This window comes from Aquila chrysaetos, chromosome 21 (genome assembly GCF_900496995.4).
Source record: "Aquila chrysaetos chrysaetos chromosome 21, bAquChr1.4, whole genome shotgun sequence".
In the NCBI taxonomy this organism is placed as follows: Eukaryota; Metazoa; Chordata; class Aves; order Accipitriformes; family Accipitridae; genus Aquila; species Aquila chrysaetos.
In genome coordinates, this window is record NC_044024.1 from 2,862,725 (window position 1) to 2,878,634 (window position 15,910).

Here is a 15,910-nt window from a genome sequence, read left to right on the forward strand (position 1 = left end):
GAATTTCCATAATGATAGGTATTAATGTTGTATGAATAATAAAGCTGTTACACTACACAAAGTTTCACCTTGATTTTTTAAAGAGCAATGTGGATACTGTTTTTCATCTATATCCAAAAGAGCAAGAGGAAACCTTGGATATCATTACTCCTTGGAGTAGCCAAAATGCAAATCTCAGAATGCAGTGAGGCTAAATGGTAATCTACAAACTCCCAATAATAATTTCATTTAAAACTGCTTTTTGTGTCAACAAACATGATGCAAGTCAACTTCATTAAATGTTACCAATGAAAACTTCATTATATACTCATTTCACTTCCACAGCTGGAACTTTCAGGCCCACATCAGAACTTAAACACCAACAAAAGTATTTTAATAACCTCATACTAAATCCAATTCATTTAAAATAATCCTTGTGTGGAAAGTATGAAATGCCATGGGGAATTTACCATCATGTGTATTGTCCACCATCTTTGTTTTACCATGTACTTTTGAAAATACCTTGCCTTCTGACCAGAAAATAAAAAGGCCTATTTTTTCTTTTCTATATACACAGTAAGTGTTTAAAAGCCATCACAGAAGGTAACTGAAGTCTTCCAAAAAACATGTAGAGACTTAACAGTAAGAAAACTTGACAATTATTACTTCTTTATTCCCAAAGGGAATACATACCTCTTTCAACCACCTAGCTAGTGTTATTATGGATAGACTTGCATCCCTTACTTAAGAATGTTACATACTCAGTAATCCCAGCTGTGTTAGTGCAAGAGAAAAGTTCTTCCTGCTATACCAGAATTTCCTCTATAATTAGACATCCTATATTCAAAGCAGAGATTGACCTCTTTCCTACCTACTGTTCCAATAACCCTTTACAACTCGGTCGGTTTAAGCTTTTAACCTCCATTTTAGCCTCCAGGTTAATGAATTTTGAGCTCAATTCTTAGACATGATCACTGTTTTAACCAAGGTCAGCTTTTTATTAAAAAGGGAAACAAAACCCCCTTTAAATTTTTCCTTCTCTTTTGCCCGTTTCTAAAGTAAAGCTTTATTTTTACAAAAAGCACATGGGGAAAAAACTAGCTCATGGCCTTACATACTGGGGATACAACAACTTCCTTCATGTCATGAAAAAAATAAGTCACATACACAGTTTTCTCATTTAAGAAAGTGTCTTTTCCGATGCATTAGCAATATTAAGTGTATTTACACTGGTGAAAACACTGAAAAGCTCTCTTACTGTAAAGTTGTTGGGAAATTGCCATTAAAAATTTAGACCTTTATGAAAGGCTTGCAGAAAGAAAATAAAAATCTTATAAACATGTTCATAATACTTAAGGTAACATATAATAAATATTGCATGACAAATGTTTAAAAAAAATAGTAACAGTCTGCATCATATTCCCTCCTCTGAAGCTCGCTCTCCAGAAAACAAAAATAGAAATGAAAAAATTAAAGTTCCAGTTGCATGCCAGTGTTAGATGAAGGGGAGCGGTCTCAAAAATACTCAATGTTCACACTTTGTGAGATTAAGCATTAGGATTTGTATTACAGCATTATGAAATTTTACAATGCAGCAGAAATGTCTTACAGATGCAGAATTCCAGGAGCACCTAAACTGACTAGGAGCATAAGAACTATACATCCCCTTTATTGCTAAATCTTGATTTACTTCAGTTTGGTTTCCAAGCAACAAAACATTTTTAGACAAAAGATCTGTACTTTGCAAATACCAAATTAAGACTTAGGCCACTAATCAATACACACTCATGTTTCTTAAGGTTATAGAATATATTCTAGAGTACGTAAGGGAAGCCCAACTAAGTTATTAAAAACTTGACTATGACAGGAAATATGGGTAAACAGCTACAGAAGACAATCCTATACTGACAAAAAAACACCTGTCTAACACTGAGTGGAGATAAAATTTTAGGAACTTACCTCTTTGGATAATCGCGTGAATACATCTCCTCCCCTGAGAAAATCCAATATTAAATATAGCTTCCCTTCAGTCTGAAAGGCTTTTAAAAAAATTTAAAAAAAAAAAAAAAAATCAATAGTTGTGTGACAAAGATGATCTACAAAACAGATCTGAATGCTTTTACAACTTGGAAGTTTCAAATGAAAGGCAATACTTTTGTAATGGAACTGAAATAATTCAGCAGCACATGAGGTAATTTATTGAATGATTACTTGCTTCTTCACAGCAGATAACCTCAGTCATAAGAGATCATTAAAATACCATTCTTTTATTTCTCCTTTGTCAAACAGGAGAACACCACGTATGTGAATTACTGTGTTTTGGTTTTACTCAATGAAAAGTAAAAAAAAAATACTCTGCAAATCTTTAAAGATTTCCTGGAAAATTCTTACATTTCAAAAGGACTTAACCAAAAACTTTTATATACATGTGTAGTTATGTTCTGGTTTTAGTCTTGGGATTTAAACTTGCAAGAACCTAATTTGGGCACTAAAATGGACACTACAAAACCGAGAAAGAACACGATCAGCTATGCCTTCAAGTATTGAAAGAAACTGTAGCAAAAAAAATACCAACCATAGTGCAGTTTGACGATAAATGGATGATTTACTTCTACTAATATATCTCTCTCCATTTTTGTACGAACTCTATCGCGAACTGAGGGGAAAAAAAAAAAGAAAAAAGACTAGTATGAAACAAATGTATTTGGTATAATACAAATGGAGCAGAAATTAGCATACGGAAAGCCATTGCTGTCTAAAGAAGTACTTTTCCTTGTTACCTTATTTAAGTCTCCCTCAAAACACGTACTTTCAGACAGCAAAACTCTATTTTGTTTCTTACCTGCCCCAGCTTCCTTAATGTCTTTTTTTTTTTTCCCCAACACATCCCAATATTTTGGGATAAACCATAGTCCTTTCAAGAAAAAAGCTCACATCCACACTTCCAGACAGCTAACTTCAACCTCCGAATTAACTAACTGTACTGAATATATATTTTCTGTCTTTTAAGATTACTTTTTCCTCTTCAACTAGTAACAGACCCCATTTACACACAGTGGAGTTACATCCATTAAAGTGCCTTCTGAAAGCCAAAACATTAATTTAGCTTGCTATGGCACCTGTAACAAGGGAATAACTTAACAATTCTAACCACAGTAGAGTTCTAACTTGACAAAAGACAAAAGGAAAATTGTTTATGAAATTAATTTGTTTTAATGTAATGAAAAGGCTAAACAGAATTAAATAATGCAATTTTAAACTCTGACAGCTATCTGTCCGGATTTAAAATAATTCTTAAACGTGAACTTCTAAGTTACTCTATAAAAAAAGTACTTTCAGAGAAGAGCTATGAACTCACTGAAAAAAATCTAAGATTAAAAAAAAGATTTTAAAAAGAAGTATTTACGAGAGTCATTTAAGAGATGCAGGTGCACTGAAAACCATTTTCTAAAGTTCCAATTCAAAAGACATACGTACCTTTTAAAGAAGCTTTTTTCAATACTTTCATTGCATAAAGCTGCCCAGCATCAGGACCGATTATTTTCCGTACGAGGAAGACCTGGTAATATAACCACCACTTTTAAAATTACTGCTAAAAATATTTTATGTAAATCCGACAAAAAAACATTACTATGTCTTTACTTTTAACTTCATTAATACAGACTATGAGCCTGTATTCTACAGAAGCCAAAGGGAGATCCCTGGGAAGGATGATCTGGAGAAAGACAACAAACGCCATGAAGGGCACATCCCTAGTCCCATCCCATTCCTCAAAAACTCCAAGGAATGAAAAGATGCTAAATATTCATAGTAAGTCTTTTTGCATAAGCAAGCTTAGTAATTGAATAAGCAACTATCACAAACCTCCTATTAATTTCAGGCAGCTTTCAGTGTTTTTTCCTAAGTACACATCTTTAAAGGAAGGACAAAATTGCTTTCCCTTAATCAGATTAGAGGTACATGCACCACCAAGCTCTCTGAAGTATTCAGATTGGTCATAAACTATACATTCTTTCCTATAGCAAGCTGTTTAAATAAGTACTTACCAAGTAAGTACTTACATAAATGTGTGTGTTTATATTACTTTTTTGGAGAATGACAATTCTGTCTGGTCTGCCACCTCCTAAGAGATTTTTGAGGTTTAAGACCCAAGTCTCAAATATGTAACAGGCTATATTAATGAATTCTGTAAGAGTGGCGAGACGAAAGCAAGGAAACCTCACCATTTAAGATCAAAGCACCCCTTCCCTCTGGAATAGCAACTCCAACAGGTTTTTCTACTCTTTCCTTTCCAGAGGAGTTTTAAAGATAGATGATATATAACTTGATACTAAGAAAAGCATAATATTAAATAGAATAATGCAGTACAAATACATGTACCTCTACTGACTAATATTCTAACTACTAGGTCTTTCAATTTACAAAACAGTTTGGTATGTGCTCCTGTTTCCAAGTTGTTGTTCTTATAATAGCAATTATTAGTTATGAGGAATGTTTGTACTGCAAAAAAAAAAAAAAGTACAAGTCACAAGAGAATGCCAAGAGCTACCCGAAATTGCCTCTCTGATCTTACCTTATTCAGATTTTCATTAACACTAGATTTATTTACATATACACTTTGTTAGAAATTACTTAGAAATTGTTAAAAAAAGATCAAATACTCATCAACTTTTCCATTCTAGAATCAGAAATTCATACGCTGTCACTGACTAAATTGTACAGGGTGGGGGTTGTTTTTATTTAAGCTCTGGTTCAACGAAAAAAGTCATCATGTTTCAAGGTTATTGGGCTTTTTGTTTTAAGTTTTGCCCAATGATTGACCTACAGCACTACTCTCAATGTTGATGCTCAAATAGTAAAGGGAGTAATTCAAACACCAGCAAATAAGAAAACATCTGTAGATTAATACACTCAGTTACAAAAGTAAAATATTAATAAGCATGTACAAATATTTTAGCGCTTAATAACTAGCAGCTTGTAAGAATGTAAGGAATTCATGTACAAGTTACAAATTCTAGCTAACAAGGACCAAAATAGCTGCCACTGAAAACTACTCAAGCACCAGCTATTTAATTTGCAGACAAAGTCTCCCTAATCCCACATCTTGCAGAGATGCAATGGTCGATTGTTCAATTGTAAAGCACAATCAAGATGGACACATACTGCGCAAAGCGATTCACCTAAGTGAATCGAAGACCATTTTCACCAGACCAGGTGCTGAAACCTCAGAATGCTATCAAAGGCTAAAGAGAGAAACTTGGTAATGGACATGAGGTTTAACCCTTCATTTCTGTGAAGCTGCGTTAAATCCCGCACAGATGCCAAAAAACCCACATAGAGAATGGGCTGTAGCACTATACTAGGCTAGAGCAAACAAACCTTGTGTTTGTTAAACCCAAAGGGAGATCCCTGGGAAGTACGAACTGGAGAGAGAAAACAAACACCATGAAGGCAACAGCCATTGATCTTCATTGTTTGTTTTCTCTTTTCAATAGAAACCAACAAATATTAGATAAAAAGAGCTCCGCTCAGGTGTGCAACAGTCACCATCCAATTCTTAAAGCTGGTGTCTGAACCAAGTACTGCCAGGTTTCAAAAGCTCTAAACCAGACATCTCACCAAGCTGGTGGGATTCTGAGCAAGAGCGTTCCTTAGGCTGTCAGAAGTCTGAACTCTGTGAAGTAAGAATGTGTCTGAGTCAGGGCTAAGATGTCCGCACCAGATGTGCTGAACCCTAAGATAGCTTAAGACATCTCAAGTCAAGAGTAATAAATGCATGGAGCCTTTTAGGCTCCATGAGAAGTGTATGAGGGAATCGGCAACCAACATTACCAGATAAAGAAATGTTTCTTAAGCTGTAAAACATTAAGAAATATTTTAAAGTCTATTTTCTGAACTATCAGTTATTCACAGAATGCCTTCCTAATGTCCAGGGTTTTCCTCCCCTGCCTCTCATACAACTCTATGCAGAGATTTGTTCCTGCCATGAGATAAGACAAAACCAGCAGAAGAACAGGAAATGGAAACACATGTAAAGCTGATTGTCTACTTTTTATGTGCTGCAAAAGATGTAGTTTAAGAGTCTGGTTTTAAAAAATAAACTAGCTTCTTATACACTAGGATTAATATTTCAACTACTGTGTTTCAAACTAGTGACTGAGACATTTGATTTTTAATTTCATTTCTGCAATGTGACACCAAGTGGCACGTTACAAAAAGAAATTATCATAACAAAAAAATTGCCATATTTCTTCTATATGCTATTTGAATAATTGTTCACTTACTGTCTTTTAGCTGTAGATCACTTAAATACAGCAAAATAAAAAACCTGAAATACCTTTCCCCGATTATTTATTTTATTGTTACTTTGGTTCAAGTTCTAAACTACCACTATCATTCTTCTGTATCTGCATCAATACAGATTTCGTATATTGAAAAAAGTCATTCACGGCATGTCAAGTACCATCATTAAACAACAAATCACCAACTCCTCCAGAAGTGTCTATCGATGTCTATTACACCACTGGTGCCTCCCAAGCATCAACCTAAGCTACAGAAGATATGAGGCAACCTATATGGAACAGAGATATTGTTCATTCTGATTCCTCACTAGATGCTGCAATAAATAAAGACTTGAGGCAGTTGAAAACACTATTATTTTATTTCAAATAGCCATGGTATTAGGCAAACAGAGCTTGTCAACACCAGAGCTGTTGCATAAAACCCACCCCTAACTCTCTAACCCAACTGGTTAAATCCCTTGATGTTGGTGCCATTGTTCCCATGAAGCTGCAGATGCCACTCCAGATGAACCACAAACATGCCTCTCTGTCCAGTTAAAGCAAATGGTAACTTTCCATGGCAGACCTCCTAAAAATTTGCTACTGACTGACCATTCTGCCTACAGACTTGAGTCTGTTGCCTCTGCGTCTGATATGATTTGATGTCCTGCTATAAACAGTGCTCCCTTGGCACCAGGACAAGGTTTGGAAAAAAATGAAATTTGTCACTATCTTTTCAAACATTCCCAGCAACTCTGCTACAGCACTATCTTTCTTGAATGTCTGGACAGGTCTGTGGAAAAAGATTGCTTTTCCTCTAAAAAACATTAAGTCAGAAATGCTATCATAGTAAAAATGAAAACATAGTCCCCTCCCACCCAGCTGCAAAACAGGGTGGATAACTTCCTCCAAAGCAAGGCAATTTCCACAAACGTATCTACCTGTACTCAGATTTGTTACGTTTATACCTAACCTTGTAGTATTACAGAAATAAGGGAAGCAAGATAAAGCAGGTTCAAAGTGGACATCAGATGAAAACAAAGTTATCTTACCTTTCCAAATGATCCCTGTCCAAGAACCTTAAGTAGTTCAAACTGTGCTGGATCTGCTTTCTCACATCCTTCTTTCACATGGTGTGTAATAGGGATTTCTTTCACACTTCCTTCATCCTATTATTTCAAGGCAAACAAAATACAACAGTGAACAGGCCTGAATTAATCAACTCTTGTTAGAAGTGCATGTAAAAGCTTGCTCTTCTCTTGGTTTTTTTGTGGGTTGCCTTTTTTTTTTTTGCCCTAATAAAATATTCAAAATTCTAATAAGGCACAACAGAAAGCTGTTCAAATGAAGAGTTTTCCTATCCATTCTTTCTTAGATGCATCTAAAGTTTCTAAACTGAAGTAAAGTTCTCAAAGAATGTTCATTTCCTTTGTAGTTATAATATTTATGACAAAAGATGGATTTTCTTACATAAAAGGAATAAATGTACAGATTTTTAAACCAAGTCCAAGATGGTTCTTCTGTGCTTCACTTCTGTTTTAGTGGCCTTTAGTTTTCCCAGTGATTACTCTTCTCATATTTCCCTTTCCAGAAATAGTCTTAATGAAAGCGAAATTGAATTTCATCATTTTAGGTAATTACTGCTTTTCACAGCAGCAAATAATAAATATGGTCATCCATTTGTAGGTAGATGAACATGCATCGGTTGAAGAGCATAAATAAGATATGAGTCATTTTAAGAACTCTGAGAATTCTTGCATCCAACAGAAGAAACATAGCTCTGGGATGCAGAGCTTATGGAGAGACTATCCTCTGTAGAGACCTACTTCAGAAAGCTGAGGGTAATTCTGAGGTACTGTGTAAAAGATTTAGTGTTCTATTGACTTTTTCCTGTTACTCTCATCTTTAGCAAAGCAGGGCACAGCAGCTACAATTGTGAAGAGACAAACATTCATGATGAAAACAAATCAGATGATGTATTGCAGCTCTTATGGTGTAAGAGAAGTTTCTGTGAGCCAAAGCAAGAGAGCTGTCAAAATAAGCACCCTTGAAACTACAAACTACATGCTAAGACCTAGAACAGCAACCTGAGCTTGCACGTACAACAGGAGCGGCACTCCTCAGCCCTATCAAGAACACCAACTAATTTCTTGCACGCTGCAAATACAACCCAATCACAACAGAAAATCCCACCCAATCTGCAGGACTTTGATGTCTTTAGGGTATCCAAATGATTATTAACTGTCCTCCCATCCTCTTTAGACCTTCATCTTGAAAGCTTCTCTTAGTGAAGACCAGAAAAACACCCTACCAACCTATGGTGTGTTGTTGTCCCTCAATGACAAGTATGAACACCACTGGAAAAAAACCTGACCACTTGATGAAACAGCTGGTTTTAGAAAAGAACATCATTCTATACTTAAGTTGACTACAGGAAGTCTTGCTGCCCAAGACCATGCATTAAAACTTATAGCCAACATTATCAGACTTGATACAGAAGTATCTAGATGAAACTCTCTAGGTGGGTTGACACAGAAATTCAGGGTAGAAATCTGATCATCTGAAAAAAGGGGACAATCATCACACTGCATTAACTGTCTATGCCTTAATTGTTTTGTTTGTCCTGAGGGGGAAAGAAAGAGTTCAAACTAACATCTCAGTATATTCACAAACTGTAGTTCAGCTGTTACTACACAAGTCTTTTCCCCTCCCCTACATCTCTTATTTCATATTCTTCCTGGAAGAGGCCTCTTTGTTCCACTTGCTTCCCATGCAAAGGTAGGTATTAACACAAGACACTGCTGGATAACAAAGTTAATTCTTTAATTCACGCTCTAAGCTACTTTATTTCCCTCTGTTCACAAAATACCAGCTGACATACACTGATGATACAGTGCACACATCTCAACTTCATTTCATCCATCCATCCTGTTGACTATGCATATACATATTCATAAGAAAGGCGCACATATCTTTTAATTTTTACTTTTTTTTTTTTTTTTTTAACAACACATGCCTGGAATTTAAGGCAGGTAAGAACACTAGCCTTTCAAGTGATCTGATGACAGATGAAAGCAGCAAGTCATCTAGTTATACACCAAGTTGTACAACAGACTTAATGGCTGGTTCTTTCTATAAAATATGTAAATACTCTATTTAGAAGCCTTTTTACTTCACCATCCTAATTTGTATTCCTTCACACTGTGAACCTTCGCATGAGAAAAGATCTTTAAGAGTTCACCTGCTCTTCTGTTTATCACCCACCTTGAGTCATTAGCCTGTGACATCACATGTGGTTGCTGCGGAGACTGATAGAGTATTTCTAAAAGTGAACTGAGGAGAAAAAATGTTTTCCATGCAAATAAAGAATAACTTGAGATGTGCAAGATGAGTTATTTTTCATAAAGTGTTTTACCTTCACAAAAGATGTCTATACAATTTCACCTACCTAACTATCATTAAAGTACTAAAAATTGGCATGACTGAAGTATAAAAAGACCTCTGCATCATCAACAAGAAATAAGCAGGTAAAGAGTTGAACAGATATACAAGCCAGTTTCATTTTCATTTCTAGTTTGGCCTCCATGAACTGCAGATTTGGTTATCTGGTTTTGTGCTCTGCTGCTTGAGCAGCAAATCTATTTCAGGGCTCAGGTACCAGCTCCCACTGAGTCGCCTTGCACAAGAGGTAAGTATTCCCAGCAGGTTCAACAGAAGACAAAGCACTGAAAGAAACGCCGCAATCGGTTATGGCTTTGTGCCATCTTACTTCGTTACAGCTTGACTGGTATGTAGCTCCAAGCACCTAACAAACAAGCTCAGCAACATCCTTCTGGTTCAAGTACAGTAAAAGATTGAGACAACCCATTGCTCATCTTTCTTTGCTACGTGTAAGATGACTATGACACTGATTGTTTATTTACTTACTCCACACCAGGAGAAGTCCAAGCACCACATGTTTCTACCCTCAAGAGTTTATTCTCCAGATCACTTACTTATAAAGTTATTATTGCAATACAAAGCAGTGGTTACAGCTGGCAATAAGATCTACTTGATACCTTCTCCCATGATCCTGTTGAAAAACATACGGATGAGTATGTTCAAAAATGGCCCATTTTTCCGTGCAAAGTCAGGCATTTCACCACATACAGAATTAGCCTGAAATTTAGTCCAAGGTTTAGCCAGCATACAGAACACTGATCTTCAGCATCTCCTAAATATGCACATCACCAAGGCACCGGACAAAAAACGTGCTCAACAGGGTTTATCTGGGATATTTCTACATAAAAGTCAAATTAACATACTGGTATAAAAATTAATTCTGTTCTAAAATAGCAGGAATTAAGCACCTTCTAGATGAATGTACAGCAACTACATTAAAAAATACAAAGGAAGAACAGATGACAGTGTAAAAAGAGTGACATTAAGCACTCTGTGTATAAAACGTTCAAGGTTGGACTGAGCATTTTCTGAGGTTGAGGGATCTGCAAACGCTCTCTCCAGCACACAGAAACCGTTTTCCATAAAGCACTGGCTCATGCAGCAACCTTTCCCACACAAGGCACTTACAGCCCCTACCCAGGTATTAATTTTCAAAATCATCTTTGAGACTTAGAGCCTCTTCAGATCTGGTCAAATAAAATGATAGGTTAAAAAGTTATTAAAGAGCAGGGAATGCATAAATTCTGCTTCAAAAGGAAGTCATGCTAATGAGTGTCTAAACTGAACATCTATCAGATATACTTACGTGGTAGGAATATGGTTCACCTTCTTCCATGGGCTCATCTGCCATTTTAAGGCCATTTAGCTGGAGAGGGGAAGGAAGGGGAATGCAGAAGAGAAAGAAAAAAACACAACAAAAATAACATTAAGACCTAACAATTTCAAATAAGCAGAGTTCATCATTTGACCAATTTACATTTCAGAGCACACAAATGAAAACTGGTGGTGGTGTTGCTCTAATTTAGAACTGTAGTTTCAAACAAATACTACTACTTAGTAGTTATATTTAGCATCTCCCTTATGTGTCATTTAGCATACCCCTTTGTAAATGCCATTCCACAGTGTTCTTTAATGGGAATTAATTTTAAATTCCTTCTTTAAAAGCTACAGATACCATCCAAACGAGATGACACTAACGTAAAATTCTTCCGTTATACACAGAAATTATGTTGAGGATGCTTTTCAGAAACCTAAAATCTGCTGCTGAAAATTAATTTGCATTTTAAGGAGAAAAGATTCAAAAGTGATTTCAAGTCTTTTTGGGGCAGGAGGGAGAAGGGCAAGCGCAGGTAGAACACAGAATACATACTATAGATTTCTTATGCACAGAACCAGTTACCTATTTCCTTAAAAAATTAGACTCCTCTAAAAATTCGCTTGCATCAACAGTTATTTAAATATCTAGCGAATAGAATACTCAAACTTTAATGAAGTATTTTAGAAACTATAGATCTGTATATTATTTGTGGATCAATTTCAAAAATAACACTTTTAAGAAGCAGAAAAGTATGATATGCATCTGGACAGAAGCAAATAAATGATACGCTCTTAAATGAGCACAATACTTGCTAGCAGTTGCCTACCCCCACCCGCCACCAAAAAACAGTAAAAAGAAGATACCAAGTCCACAGTCACAGTAAAAAAAAAAAAAAAAAAAAAAAAATTATTCAGTTTAAGCTCTCCTTAAGTAACAAAAAATTCAATGCTGCTTAAAAAAACTGAAAACTTAAAAACTGAAACTGTAAAAAAAAAAAAAATAACAACAACACAACAAATAAAAAGGACATGCTCTGCTTCAACATGCAAAGCATTAATTAAAAACTGGTAATACCTGACAAAATAGGTGAAGCCAATTATGGATTTTGCTAGTGATAATTGCTAATTTATTTACATGTTAATTGTTCAGCATCACTACCTTCCTGTGCCATAGATCTCACACACCAAAATACTAACTAGAAATAACAGAAGGAAACTCAAACTACTTTTCCCCTGAAAACAGAAGTTGAACCAAGTAAGTTCTTAGACTGGGTAATGACTTTTTTCTTGTACTTCTGAATTTATCTAAAATACACGCCTAAGTTACTGAAATATGGTATGATTATCAGCATGTGAATTGGTAAAATGCAGAACTACAAAGAATCTTGAAATGCCATATAGACCATGCCCCTATTTAAAAACAAAACAGAAAACTTGACAAACAGGTAAGGCTGAAGGGACAGGTTTATACCACCACAATTGCATCATCTAAGCAAACCGTCAACCACTTCCACTGCTTCTTCTAGGACCCTTGATTTCAAGTACAGCTTTTAAGAGTTAACTCCTAAATTAATGATTTTGGTAAAATTAAATCTCCAATTTCTGTATCAAGATACTGGCACTTATTTTTGGACTATATCCTCACTGAAAAAAAAATATCAACGAAAGTAGCATGAGGCTTTGATTACTTTCACTCTTCTCTTAAGTTACTGTTTATTTTAACCACAGTTTACACACATACTCTTCACATTAACTATAATCTGTCAGTTTAACCAAGCACTGGCATATTCACATGTTCATCATTCATATCTATCATGCATTGCCACCCTAATTTCTCAAGGCCAAAAGCACTAACCTGGATTCAGAAACCTCACATACACTACAGAAACCAATGCTACTAACTAATTTGCTGCATAACTAACTTGGTTTTGCGTAAAGTATTTTTTCCAAATTAAATACTGGGAGGGATGGGAGACATTCACTATACTTGTTATTGTATGAATTAATTGAATACATCAAGAAATGATACCAAAGTTCAGACCAGATACAAACTCCAACCTCATTTCAGACAATTCACTGCCATGTAATTTCTTCTCACAATATCACTCGATTACATTCAAGCATGAATCTATGTGAGGCCCACCAAAGCTGTCCAAAAATCTTATTTGGACCTAGTAATAAAATGGGTTTCCATTCCAGGTGCTCAGAAATATGATACAATTCTTCACTCATGGACTTTAATTTGAAGTGAATTTAGTGAGCATTTCACCTTTTCTTTCTTTAAATATGGTCAACATTTTCCAAGTTTTGTTACTTAAATTTAAGCTCTGGATACAGTACTACCAGCCAGAAGAACTGTAGATACACTGAAAACAATAGCTTAACTCTAGGCAATCAGATACAGAAAGCTGTCACTGCTGGAACGGGGTTTTGAACCAAAAATTAGCATGTTATTTGATCTACATAGTTCCTGAGCACACCATGTAAGCATACTTTCAGCTTTCTAGCAAATCAAATATAGTAAGTTATAGGATTTTTATGGCAGGTAATCAAATGTCATGTTAATTAACAATTTCCTACCGTACACTCTTCCCCTTCATTGTTGCTCATGGTCTTTTTTTCCTGTCCAGTCTCTCTATAACTACAAAGACTGGGATGCCTGCCAATTTTTAGTCCAAAGAATTTTATGTTCAAGTGCATGAATCTACTTTTATTGACTGATATACACAACTACACTTTTGCCTTATTTGTTTGTGAGCCGTGGTCACCGTCCATTAAAAAAACCAACAAAACAAAACAAGCAACAACAAACCTGTTGGATTGTAATCCAAAGTCTAGTAGTTTGCTAGTTATTCAGTTAAATTCATTGACAAAAATTAAATCATTACTGTTCTGTGCAGTTACTTATATTGGCCAAGTTTCAGAAACTAGAAGTTTCCACTGTCTCCCATATTAGGCAAAAATTCACACCTCTGTGGAAACCAAAAACAAAATTCTGCTTCCGCAGCCAAGTGGGACCCCTTTTAGTGATTTAATCATGAATATTTACATACAAACATATACAGAACAGAACTATTTTAACCTCTAAGTCATTACTTACTAAGTATCTATGAACATACAAATTTTAATTTATTATTGAGAATTAGAAAGCACATATCTCTATAAAGAGAACAGGTGAAAGGAAGCAAGTACCATTATTCTGAAGAAGATTTTCACCCTTGAATCATTTTGCTGTTCAGTACTGCTAAAGTCCTACAACTAACAGAACACTTTAAATATTAATTTTCATTAAAACACAAACTAAACTCGGACATTTAGGCAAACAGTGTCAATACTTTCCAAATACAAATTTTGAAAATTATACAAAGCACTCCACATTATTAGTATAAAAATAACCAAAACAACTCTATAAAAAGATGAGAACAAAGTTAAGGTCAGACGACCTGGCAGGTAAGAAACTTACTTTTCCAGAGATGCAGGCTAAGAGACCCAATCCTCCAATGCCAAACTGCCTCTGAGGTAACACAGCGCAATCTGCCTTCTGATTTAAATAGCTGCGATGGATCCCATGACTCCCTGGGACCCTATTACCTTGGGAGAATATCCAAAGGGCTTTTGTGGTCTGGTAAAAGGCTTAACTACTATTGCACATGTTTCTCCTCTGATAATTACAGCAGAGCAGAGGAATCCCAGTATTACCAAAGATTTGAACCATCTTCCCCTCCACATTAAGGATGTTTTAACTGTTTACATGGTAAATGTGTTATGGTTTGGTGGGTCTACAGGTTTTGGCCGAAAGAGCCTAGACAAATGGTCAGCAAAACCACCTCACTACAAGGAAAAACAGCAGATGTAAAGCTGGTTCATTCTGCCCTGTTTTTACACATCCTCATTTAGGCATTCAAACAGAATTAAACATTTTATAGAAAAAACAGAACTGGGAATTTTATAATATTATTAGAAGTAGAAAGCATTATTCATCACCACTCACGTATAATCTAGTCTGGCTTCAAACAGGTAAAATTCTACATACGGATCAACAAAAGCTTCTGCATTCTCCCCAGTTCCTCCTTCACTGTGCTTAATTTGCTAAGTTACTGCAGCTACAGTCGGTCACCAGATCTACACCTCTCAATTCTTCCACATGAACACAAGACTAACCAGTTTGCTTCCCCACATACAAAAGTATTACTTCAAATACTTATTTCAAAATGTTAGAGTGGAAGCTTACATTAGAAACCCCAATTATTTTGAAAAGACTTTGAAAAAATCCTTTGAAAAAAAATTCCTGTTAAGACAACCACATTTGTTCCTCATTTATTCTGAATTACATCTGCAGAGAGTTTGCATCATTAATTTAATTAGCAACACATTGGCCTACTGAATCTGATTTCCTGAGATAAGTTTAAGAAATCTGGGGGTTCTGTACACAGCCAAGCAGGTGAAGGGTTTTATGATTTTTTTTTTTTTAAAATGTCTAAAAGTCACTGTGAACAAAACTGAAGCTTAAAGGCACCTATTCTTCCTATAAAACATCCACAACTTTTCTCCACGCAACAGTCTTTTTTTTTTTTTTTTTTTTTAAACTGTAGATATTGTTACTGGGTGCAAGTGCCCAAGGTGGATTCAGTGCTCTTTACAGCCTGGGCTCGCATGCTTTTGGGAAGAAAGAATTTCCCCCAGTGCAGCAGCCAACCCCACGAAGTGGAAGACGAAGGAGTGTTATTAGGGTTACCCGACACTGAGTTGCACCAACTAAAGCCGAGTCCCACCCTACCACAATGTGACCAGAGGAAGGACGTCCTGCTGATGGCAGTGCCCACGTGAGACTCTGCAGGTCTACGCTGAATTTTCTTCTCATCTGCTCACCGCCTGCACAAACCCTGTGCTAG

At 35.8% G+C, this 15,910-nt stretch overlaps 1 protein-coding gene across 5 annotated transcripts in view; it reads right to left on the reverse strand.

Moving 5' to 3' along the window:
- Positions 1 to 15,910, reverse strand: part of RPS6KA6 (ribosomal protein S6 kinase A6) — a 45,017-nt gene that overhangs the window by 23,174 nt on the left and 5,933 nt on the right. For 3 of the 5 annotated variants that reach the window (XM_029996867.2, XM_029996865.2, XM_029996864.2), the window contains exons 2-6: positions 11,008 to 11,067; positions 7,313 to 7,429; positions 3,457 to 3,538; positions 2,555 to 2,635; positions 1,939 to 2,018 (exon numbers count right to left, since the gene is read on the reverse strand). In XM_029996867.2, coding sequence (XP_029852727.1) covers positions 1,939 to 2,018; positions 2,555 to 2,635; positions 3,457 to 3,538; positions 7,313 to 7,429; positions 11,008 to 11,052 — 405 coding nt within the window. In that variant the 5' untranslated portion in view covers positions 11,053 to 11,067. Of the gene's footprint in view, positions 1 to 1,938; positions 2,019 to 2,554; positions 2,636 to 3,456; positions 3,539 to 7,312; positions 7,430 to 11,007; positions 11,068 to 14,481; positions 14,506 to 15,910 lie in introns of those variants that run through there. The other 2 variants (XM_041119055.1, XM_029996866.2) reach the window with 2 other exon arrangements.